This window comes from Myotis myotis, unplaced genomic scaffold, assembly GCF_014108235.1.
Source record: "Myotis myotis isolate mMyoMyo1 unplaced genomic scaffold, mMyoMyo1.p scaffold_m19_p_6, whole genome shotgun sequence".
Classification (NCBI taxonomy): domain Eukaryota; kingdom Metazoa; phylum Chordata; class Mammalia; order Chiroptera; family Vespertilionidae; genus Myotis; species Myotis myotis.
The window spans coordinates 24495913-24507286 of NW_023416368.1; the positions used below are offsets into that span (position 1 = coordinate 24495913).

The 11374-nt window shown below is 41.0% G+C and overlaps 1 protein-coding gene across 1 annotated transcript in view; it reads left to right on the top strand.

Moving 5' to 3' along the window:
- Positions 1 to 5298, top strand: part of LARS1 (leucyl-tRNA synthetase 1) — a 54566-nt gene extending 49268 nt beyond the window's left edge. The window contains exons 31-32 of the mRNA XM_036313718.1: positions 374 to 506; positions 4896 to 5298. Coding sequence (XP_036169611.1) covers positions 374 to 506; positions 4896 to 5101 — 339 coding nt within the window. The 3' untranslated portion in view covers positions 5102 to 5298. The remainder of the gene's footprint in view (positions 1 to 373; positions 507 to 4895) is intronic.
- Positions 5299 to 11374: the final 6076 nt, after the last annotated feature.

The following is an 11374-nucleotide window of genomic DNA, read 5'->3' on the forward strand; positions in this document are numbered from 1 at the left end:
CTCCCTTCCTCTCTGTAAAACATCAATAAAAAAATATATTAAAAAAAAAATTTATTGGGGTGACATTGGTTAACATGAATGTATAGGTTTCAGATGTGGGTTTCTATATTACAGGATCTGTAAATTGCACCGTGGGCCCACCACCAAAAGTCGAATCTCCTGTCGTCATATATTAGGACTCCCTTTGCCCCCCCACCCTCTTCCCTCTGGCAACCACCACACTGTTGTTTGTGTATCCCTTTGTCAAGATTTTAGATACCAGAATTAAATCTGTCTTTCTTTGGGCATTAAAAATGTAGCAGAGATTCCTCTTCACTCAGCAGTATTCAAGTTTGATTTCCTGTAACAATTATTTTCTCTTTATTTTCCTAAGCCTGGTGTGTCAGTTTTCATAGTGAATCCCCAGCCATCCAATGGCCACTTCTCAACCAAAATTGAAATCAGGCAAGGAGATACCCGCGATTCTATCATCAGGCGCTTAATGAAAGTGGACCGAGGAATCAAAGGTAAATGGTTTCCCTGTGCATTTGGCAGGAGCTTGTGGATTTGATGAGTTTTAGGGGGAGGGGAGAAAGAACAGTACCTGGCTTGCTTAGGGACAGCTGTGTAATGTTGTGGGAAGAGTAGTGGACCCAGCATCAGGAGACCTGTATTCTCTTTGGGACGTTGTGACGAGGTAGCGTGGTGACTTGACTGTGTCACTTAAGCTCTAAACTGAGCTTTTAGTTAAAGTGAGGATACTGGATTACATATTTTTCTAAGACTCCTTCTAGCTCTAAAATTGTAACAAGAAATGTCTCTCTCTTAGAGGTTTTCAGAATTAAAGATACACCTTTTATAGTCTAAACTAACTTGCCCAATTGGGTCGGTTCCTGTGGAAGGAAGAGAAGCAGAGGAAACGTTACTGAGTGAGTGCTGAGTATTAGCCATTTAATCATTTTGCACCGCGATAACATAGAGGGTGTTGGCATTCCCCTCTCACGGAAGATGAGTGGAGGTCAGAAAGGCTAAATAATGTGCCGAGTTCATTCAGCTGGTAAATCCTTGAGCTGAAATTCAAACTCAGGTCTATCTGACTCCAAAGCTCATTCTTCTAAAAAATGTGCCTCCAAGTGAAATATGTAAATAATCTTAATTTCTTATCAAGATTAATTAAGTCGAGATCTTCTATGATTATATTTAATATAATAGTTTACAGATTCTTTTCCTCATTGATCAGCCAGGTCTTAGACTGAGCATAGTCCGAAGGGAGTCATTATGTCTCTGTATTATTTTTCTTATCAATTATGAAGACAAATAAATGTCGAGATTCCCTATTTTGCATTATCTCTCTCTTCTCTTCTTGATGGCAATTGAGGGTTGATTGGTTCATATTCCATGAGTGTAAATTTCTGAAAAGATTTACAAATCCCAGACAGTGACCTAATTTATGGTACTATATTCAGGCTAACAGTATGCCATTAACATAGAAGACTTAAAATGGCCCTTTGGAATCCATTCTACTGTTATTTTTATTCTCTTGAAGTCATTCGTTCAGCTTGTGTGGACATTTAAAAAAATACGTTTTTATTGATTTCTAGAGAGAGGGAGAGGGAGAATCATCACTGTGAGGGCAAAACATCTATTGGCCGCCTTCCACATGTCCCCTAAAGGGAATTGAGCCTGAAACCCAGACATGTGCCCTAACTGGGAATTGAGCTGGCAACCTTTCAGTGCATGGGACGACACCCAACCAACTGAGCTACACCGGCCAGGGCTCGTGGACATTTCTTGATTGACTGTCATGTGTGGTGTATGTAGCAACAAGTGTGTATGTGGAGACTCCTATGAATGCACTCGGGGGGGTTGGGAGTCCATCAAGTACTGTTCATTAGGACGCTGCATCTAGGGAAGGAATAGGGGACTAAGCTACTGGCATACATGATCCTAATGTCAGGAGAAACTGCTGAGTGCAGTAAGAGAGGTGTAGATAAAATTCACAGCACAGAAAAGAGTGGGAGAGTGAGATTATTTCCAACTGTGGTCATCAGGAATGAATTTATGGAGAAAATATTGTTTGGATGGGGTGTGAAGTTTGTATTTGTGAGGGTGAGGGGAAAGAGTGTCTAGCAGGAGGGAAATAGGAATCCTGGTTCCACTGTGTATCAGCAATATATCAGGGCTAGAGATTATTGTTTTGAGACATTATTTTAAAATTGTGGTAAATTATACAAACAAAATTGACCATTTTAGTCATTTTAAGTGTCCAGTTCAGTGTCATTAAATACATCTATATTGTGGTCCAACCTCCATCCCTAAGAGAGAGCTTTTCCATCATTCTAATCTGAGACCCTATACCCACTAAATAATAACTCCCCATAATTCTACCTCCCCCTAGTCCCTGGTAACCACTGCTCTCTACTTTCTGCCTTCATGTGTCTGACTGATTTGGTACCTTATAGAAGTGGAACCATACAAAATTTGTCCTTTTCTGTCCGGCTTATTTCACGTAGCACAGTGTCTCCAAGTTCCTCCATGTGGTTACTGGCATCTATCCTGTTCCCTCTTAAGCTAGGTCCTGTAGAATGATAGCACCATCCTTAGAACTGATAGCCACAAAAAGAAAAGTTTGAAATGTGGGTATATAGGAAGCCATTCTGTGGCTGTATTCGCTGTGTTGTGTTGCATATGGGCTGAGTAGCTGAGATGGGAAAGGAGTGCAGTTCAATAGCATTTCTCTGTCTGCTACAATAGCCAGCACGTCGTCCAATTAGTGCCAATTGTATTGAGGGTGATTATGATCCAGGTCCAGGAGGAACTGGGCTAAAACCATCATTTTACGCCACAAAGACCACTGAGCAACTATTTGATGATAATGACTTTAAATCACTCGCAGCCCAGGCCACATATGAACTAAGAGCTTGGAGGTGAAAGCTCCATCTCACATTATCAATCCCCAGGGACTTTCAATTGCTCTCATCTCTGCTCTAAGTGCCTTAAATCTTGTGTAGCTGCAGACTCAGATTTCAACAATTTCCATGAGGTCTGGGATAAGGAAGTATAGTAAAACTACTAAGAAAGCTCCAAGATTTAATGGCAGTAATGATCTACATGGAGAAACATCAAAGCAAATGTGTGTTGTCACTTAGAAGCCTGATTGAGTACTAAAGCTTCTTTGAAATAGTTTGATTCAGAATTGCTTGGAATGATGTGGGAGGTCTGTTTTAGAGGGACACACATACCACACACACACACACACACACACACACACACACACACACACACACACACAGAAGCAGATCTGCCGTAAAAGTCCTTGCGCATAAAATCTGTGGGCAGAACTAGTCACTGCTTTCCTAGCAAAATAATTTGGCGTCACTGATGTGCATGTTGAATTGCAATAGCCATTAAAATTGTGTTTCCCGCCCCTCCACCCCCCTCGAGACCAGGGCTGTCATGCAGGCTGTGTCTGCTCCTTTCCCTCTTTAACTTTCAGGGCTTGTGCTGCATCTGGCAATAGATTATGTGGCCTCTGCAGAGACTCGCAGGCAGGGTATACCTCCGTGGTAGTCGCAGGTAATTGCTCTATAAGCCCCAAGATCCCTCCTCTAAACCCACAGTCCTTCAGTCTTTGTTTCCCAAGGAGAAGAGAATGCCTGGATAGCTTGTACTCTGGGCATAGCTGCCAGCTGCGTGAGTGTCTCCTTTTATCTCTTATCCCTCTCTCACGAGGCCTCATACTCTCATAGCAACATAACTGGGAGTGTAGCTCACGGACCACCCAGCGCTCTGCTTTAGAAAGGGTGGGAAGTACTTTGGAAAATATCTTCTGTTCCTGTGGATCAAGTTCTACATAACTAGCTGTGCTACACTTTGAGGTAGATGTAAACCTAGAATCACCACTCGCAGTCATTTAGCATGTTTTTCACCACATAAAATAAAACCATTTGGCGTTGGGAAGTCTCAGAATTGCTGAAATAAACAAATTTTTTTTCGGACTTAATTGTGGGCAGGATTGTTGGCTCATAAAGGTGATCAAGGGACAAGTGCTTTCTTTGCTAGGAGCCACCGTATCAGCTTGCACAGAGCAGGTCAGGCATCTCCAGCAGGGGAGGCGTGGGGCTCACTCAGAGGCTGGGACTTCTAGGCCCTGTGCCCTTCCCCGGCCTTCCCTTCTCTCCGGGTCTCATCAGCTTGTCAATAAAGTGCGTTCCTTTGAGCAAAATGAGAAACTGGTAATACATATTAGAATAGTAATTCTTTTTTCCAAAACTACCTTCTGAAAAAAAACCAACCCAACAACACTTACAGTTTTAATCTATTCGAGGAAGCAAGACAAGAGAAATGTTTTAGACTTTTTGATATTCTGAAGGACAGGCAATTGAAGCATATACAAAGTGATTTGAAAGACCCTATAGGACAGTGATGGCGAACCTATGACACATGTGTCAGAGGTGACACGCGAACTCATTTTTTTGGTTCATTTTTCTTTGTTAAATGGCATTTAAATATATAAAATAAATATCAAAAATATAAATCTTTGTTTTACTATGGTTGCAAATATCAAAAATTTCTATATGTGACACGGCACCAGAGTTAAGTTAGGGTTTTTCAAAATGCTGACACGCCGAGCTCAAAAGGTTTGCCATCACTGCTATAGGATAATGCTCAAAATTAGACTCAACCCTTCCTGTTGGTTTATAATTCCAGGGCATGTATTAACAGAAGCTGACAATCTTTGATCTGGGTAAAAGCTGGCAGAGTTTAAAGTTTTGTTAGATTTAGCTTTGCTTTCTGAGACTGGGTCCTATTTAATAATCTGATGATTTAGATATCATGTGTGTAAAATGTGAATTATCAGATTCAGGGCATGGGTTTGAGTCAGTGACTGTAATTAAATGCTTTTTTTGCTGTAGATCTTTGCAAAGTGAAGCTGATGAGATTTGATGATCCACTATTGGGGCCGAGGCGAGTTCCCATCCTGGGAAAAGAGCTGACTGGGAAGACGCCCATTTCTGAGCATGCTGTCTTCCACGTGGACCTCGTGAGCAAGAACGTCCATCTTACTGAAAACGGGCTGCGGGCGGATATTGGTGACACAATGGTCTACCTGGTTCACTAAACTCACGCAGATGGGAGATTTGCCCTGTTCTCTGGGGCTACTTCTACTTTGTGCTTACAGAGTGGCTGTGAGACCCTTAGGCTGGGCCTAAATAGATTTCATTTCTAACCATCAAATTCTGCATGTAACCATAATTATACCAACTCATTTTTGATTCCTGGACCTAATAAATTTTTTTTCCTTCTTGGGACCTCTAAGAGAAATAGTTTATATTATACTTAAAAAACAAAAACAAAAACAAATTATTCCTAATCCCCAGAAGCTTCTAGTCTTTCACATTTTACAGAAGTGTCAGCATCTTTTATGAGGTGTGCTTCATACTTATAAAGGCTAAGGCGTATTTGACAACTTTTTATATTATATCAATTACGGAATTAGCTGTTTCTTTAAAGAAAAAAAAGTAGGTTTAGCTAGTTTTGCTTTTTAAAGAAAGGAACTCTGATGATTATTTAAAAGAACAAATAAGAATATTTTGACCTGACTGTGATCACTAAGTTTTCTGTGTAAAGGGCAAAAAGGTCTTATATTTATAAGAAATTTTTACCTTTAATATATTCAGTTTACCACCAATACTGTTTTCCAAGGCCAATGTTAATAGTTTATAAGCAGTTTATTTCAGCTACTCTAAATTTAGGCACTTTTTAAAGGGGGATATTTTCACCCTCAGAAAATTGCATTTATCAAATTTGTCTTGGGTCCAATTGTGTTTAAAGACCATGTCAACTGTATTGCAAATTTGTTTTTTTTATATTGCTGTAATGCCTTTTGATACTGCCTGAGCCATCTGTCTTCATAATGAGGAAGATTAGGTATCGACTGGCAGGGGAGAGAAACATTTTTGTTTCTTGAAGGGCTCAATATGGGAAAGATCAGTTCTGATGACCTAAGGAGCCTGAATGCTAACTTCCAGGTCATGTAGAGATTTTATTGAGCTGCTTTATTTTGCTGTGTGCAGTTTGAGATTTCTGGGCCTAGTTGAATGCTCTGTCATAGATTCATTAAAGCAAATGATAGGGTGTTAGAGCTGACAGAGCCCTTAGTGATCACGTGCAAACATCCTCTATCTGGGCAGGCACTGTAGCATAGCAGGTAAGAGGATTGGGGCTGAAGTCAGCTAGCTAGGTTAGATTCCCGTGCCTTCCATTTGCCACGTGGGTGATGTCAGCCAGTTCCTCAGCCTGTTTCTCCATCTATAAAATAGAACTAATAATGTACCTACTTTCTAGGCTTATTGAGAGATGTTGAGATGATAACCATCTAGGAAAATCATATATCCGTGTAGTGCCTGACAAGTGGAAAGCTTTCCGTAATGTCACTGAGATGGCGATGAGCTTTCAGTAAGTGCTAGTGATGAATAATGACAACAACAACTACCCAGGGTGTATGGCTTAAGGTTACTGTAGGCTATAACCACGTCATTGGTATTGGTTCCTTTGGGGCAACTGCTTTGTGGTTTGCCCTCCTTTAGATCCTTTTGCTGCTCCCTCAGTCTGCATAGCCCAAGTTATTCCCCATATCAAAGTAGGTTTTCCTGGTGCCTAAACAAGCCCACTTATGTTTAACTGAAGACAATTGAACTGTGTGCTTGGGGGGGGGAAAGAGAAAGGAAATAATTTTACTATTGTGAGTGGCTGTGCCTACATTACTAAATAAGCCTGTGAACCTTGGCTGCCTTGGATTAAATGTGAGTTGGGATTCATGGCTGCTCAGTTCCCACAGTGTCAATTCCTGTGTGTCTCTCAGAATGAGCATCTTGCTCGGCTGAATATGCCTTTTGTGTTGAAAGGCACATAGGTGTTGTGCACGGAAGCCTCTACGCATAAGCCATTACTTCACCTGGTGCTCCACTAAAAACACAGCAATTGAAATGCCGGAGGAAAAACAGGTTGCATTGGGCTTATGGTATTGTTAGGAGACTTGTTGCTTCCTAAAGGATTTTAACTCTTTTTAAACTGTGAAATGTAATGCACACACACAAAAAGTGAGCAATAAGATACATAGTACACACACAAAACATGTAAAATACACACACAAAATGAACAACAGCAAAACAGTTTATCAACAAAGCAAAAATCTTTATAATCACCACTCAGTCAAGGAATAGCACCATGCCAGCACGCCGAAGCCTGCCTAATGCCTCCTTCTAAAAAGACAAATTTCCGGCCAACATATGATCCAGTTTTTATACATGTCCCATGTGAGTTTAAAAAGAACATCTGTCCTGAGATTGTAGAGTTCTGACTATGTGCCTTAGGTCATAGTTGCCGATGGAACTGTTCAACTCCGCATCACGCTGCTTTGTTCATCAGTTGACTCGTTTTTTTTAGAGGTATACGAAAATTAAAATCTCTCATGTCCATGGATTTACTTATTTTTCCTTCTAGTTCAGATAGTTTTTGTTTTATATTTTTATACTGTGTTACCAGGCACATATAAATTTAGATTTTGTTGTTCTTGGTAAGTTGAACTTTTTCTAATTAGGAAATACTTCTGTATTTTTAGAAATATGTTTTGCCTAAAGGCTACTTTGCCTGACATTGACATAATAACACTAGTTTTTATTGGGTTAGTGTTCACGTGGAATATCTTTGACCATCTTTTTACTTTTAACCTTTGGTAACTTTATTTTCTTTTAACATATTTTTTTGCAATTTTTTGTCTTTTAAACAAAGTCAGCACTATGTTCAAATGTTACTTGAATGAATTCTTTATTTGAGGTTTTAGTATCGAGTTAGTCATTTGTTTCTATTTTTATTGAATTTTTTAGTTTGTTTTTTCTTTTTCTTTTTTGAATATGTAAAATATGTACACCGTTTTAAAGTCAAACTATGTTCATCCAGAGAATTTTACTCTCTTGCACTACGTTCCCACCCTCTTTAGCTAGCCATTTTCATTAGTTTCTGAATTATCTTTCCCGTGTTTCTTTTTCTGAAAATAAGCAGATATTTGTGTGTGCTTTAATTTCTCCTTTCTCATGCAAAAAGTAGCATGTTGTTTATAATTATTTTACATCTTGCTTTCTTAAGTTGACAACATAGCCTGGACATTTTCCCACTTTAGTTCATGGAGATGTTCCTTCTCCTGCTCTCCTCCTCTCCCCCCTTGTGAAATATAATTGGAAAGATGTATCATAATTTATTCACGCAGTCTCCTATGGTCGGGTGCTTAGGTTGCTTCCAAGATTTTGATGTTTTATAGGATCTGTACAGAAAGATATAGAGAGTAACACTAGTGGTTAGGTGTGGTTTTGTATTTGTGGAGTGTATTTTAAGACTAAATTGCTAGAAGTGGGCTTGTAGGTCCATGGATGAGTGCACAAGGGCAGAGGGGACAGCAGGTGTAAAGGCGGCGAGGCAGGAGCATGTAGCTGGTGTGCTGAAGGAATAGCAAAGAGGCCACCTAAGAAAACAGGGCTAAGGATGGAGAGTGACCTGCCCAAGGTCTCCTGTACCCTCGGGCAGAGCTGCATGAGAGCCCTGGCCTGTCTTCTCAGGCCATTGCAGCACCCTTACTGAACAGGGAGGCACACCGCACAAAGGAGCGGATTTGGCCACGGCCTATTGTCAGGGCTCTTCGATCCGAGGGGGGGGGCGTGTGTGTGGGCCAGAGTCAGGTAAGACTTCTCAGATGAGGTGGGACGTGAAGGGTGAGCAGGGCTGGAGCAGCAGTGCCGCAGGGCAGGGCCACATTCCTCGCTTTTAGATCTACGTGTGGATAGGGGCTAGCAGGTGAAAACACGTGCGTGGCTTGCTTGGGAGATGACGCCAGAAATGGAATGCTTATCTTGGAGGAATGAAGGGGAAAAATTAGAAACAGGTAAGTAAATTGGACCTTATTATGAAGAATCTTAGGTTCCAGGGGCAAATGGAAAGTTGAATTTAATTCTCTGGAGAATCACTTTTCTGAAGTGGGAATGAGATCATACGTGCCTTCATGTCTTCTGGAGTGTGTGGAAGTTGTGTCCAAAACCTAATGCCTACTTGTTAGATATCTATGTGCCTGGCTCTGGTCGTTTCAACGTTAGTCGATACTTTGTTGAACCGTTTCCTTAATATCTTTGAACATAACTTCACGCCTGTATTAGAAAATATTCAGATGCCACCCAAGCCTGCAGCATCAATTAAGTTTCCTAATTGCCTGTTGCTGTGCTCAGGATGGGGCATGATCCTTGCTCCCAAGGGCTTGCCGAATGTGACAGAGGGCCCACTGTGCTTCCACTGGGGAGTAGGAGGTGGTCGTTTATGCCTCTCTTTCTTGTTTTGCTGGGAGTTTGGCTAGAGCTGTGCTGTCCAGTGAGTTAGCCACTAACCATGTGTCTAGAGCACATTTGAAATGTGGCTGGTCTGGCCCAGCCAGCATGGCTCAGTGGTTGAACGTCGACCTATGAACCAGGCGGTCATGGGTTTGATTCCCAGTTAGGGCACATCCCCAGTGCGGGGCGTGTAGGAGGCAGCCCATCAATGATTCTCATCATTTGATGTTTCTATCTCTCTCCCTCTCCTTTCCTCTCTGAAAATATGTATTAAAAAAAGAGAAAGAAATGTGACTAGTCTGAATTGAGGTGTTCTGTAAGAGTGTAGACCACACTTCCAGTTTCAAAGCCTTTGGATGAAAGAATACAAACTATCACAATAATAATTTTCTTTTAGATTGATTACATGCTGAAATAATATTTTGAATAAATTGGGTCAAATATATTAAAATTACGTTTAAAACTAGAAAAGTTGCATATGAGACTGGCATATTTCTTCTATTGGACAGTGTGTTCTAGAGACAGTGAAATTTAGGGTAAGCATTATTTCCTATGAATCATTTCAAGAGGTGCATAGTATTAGTTATAATAATGTCCCACTCGTGGTGATACTAAATTTGGTTATTTCCCAAATTCTTCATTTTAAAGATACATTTTGATCACATCCAGACTTTTCATTATAAAGATACATATTTTAAAGTCACTTCCAGAGTTTTTGTTGTAAAGATACTTTTAGAAAACAAGTTCAGAACTTTCCATTGCCAAGATACATTTCCAGAATTTCTGGAACTCTCCAGAGATGAGATACATTATTTCTTTTGCAACCAGAAATCTGTGGAAGGAGGTGTGATCTGAATTGGCACCTTGGGAACGTCCGGCTCCCAGTTTTTGAGCACAGATTTAGTTCCCCGCGAAGCTCCTTGGCTGAAGGAGTTATGTTGGGGGCTTTGGAAATGCTCACCTCCTCATGCTGTCATTTCTTTTTCATAAAGAGTTGTCATGCTCGGCCAGCATGGCTCAGTGGTGAACCAGGAGGTCACGGGTTCGATTCCCCGTCAGGGCACATCCCCAGTAGGATGCAGGAGGCAGCAGATCAGTGGTTCTCTCTCATCATTGATGTTTCTATCTCTCCCTTTCTCTCTGAAATAAATAAAAAAATATATTTTTAAAAAAGAGTTGTCGTTTTTCTATAGAGAAGAACATTCCTTTTTCATTTTATTTTTAGGTGAAGGAGCCGTGTGGCATGTGGATTAGTCACATCATACAATGGGTGCTTGATTAGAAAAGTTGGGCACAAACGGAATGTTAAAGCATGGGGATCAGCTTGCATGTACAGTGATTGTTCGCTCTTCAAAGCAACCTTATTGTAAATATTTTTGGCAAAGCAAGTAATTACCTCTTAATTTTTGTTGTTCAATTCACAGTATTTGAATTTCATGTATACCATATTTATTCAACACATTACTGATGCGTATTATGTTTCAAATACTGTGCTAAGCACTTGGAATAGAGGGGAAAGCTGAAGACACGTGGTGTCCTTCATGTGGGATGCTGTCTTTCGGTTAAGAAGAGAGTAAGATTGCCCAGAACCCAGGGAGCGTAGGCAGTTACGAAGCTTTACCTGAAGACCCTTGATTTGGGAGGTATTGTATAGGTTTTTGTTAACAACTTACTCAAGTCAATGCCTTGAAGTTCGGAACCCCAAGCAACCGTTCTGCGTGGGTCTGATGACGGGAGTATGTAGCGTAGTTGGCAGTTTCCTCCTGTCGTCTTTTTACTACAACATTGAATTATGATTGCTGACTCCTCCCCTCACTGTGCAATTTTGTCTAATTTTTTTGGCCTCCAAAAACATTTTCCGTGTTTGGGGGTTCACACCTCCATAAGGCATGTCCTTGAGCTGTATTCAGAGGCTCCTGAGTCCCTGAGGACTCCAAGCAGTGGGGAGGCGATCGCCCGCCCATCCCTGCCTTTGTTCACGGACCCCCTGGGGCCTGGGAAGGAAAGCAGCAAGTGGCACC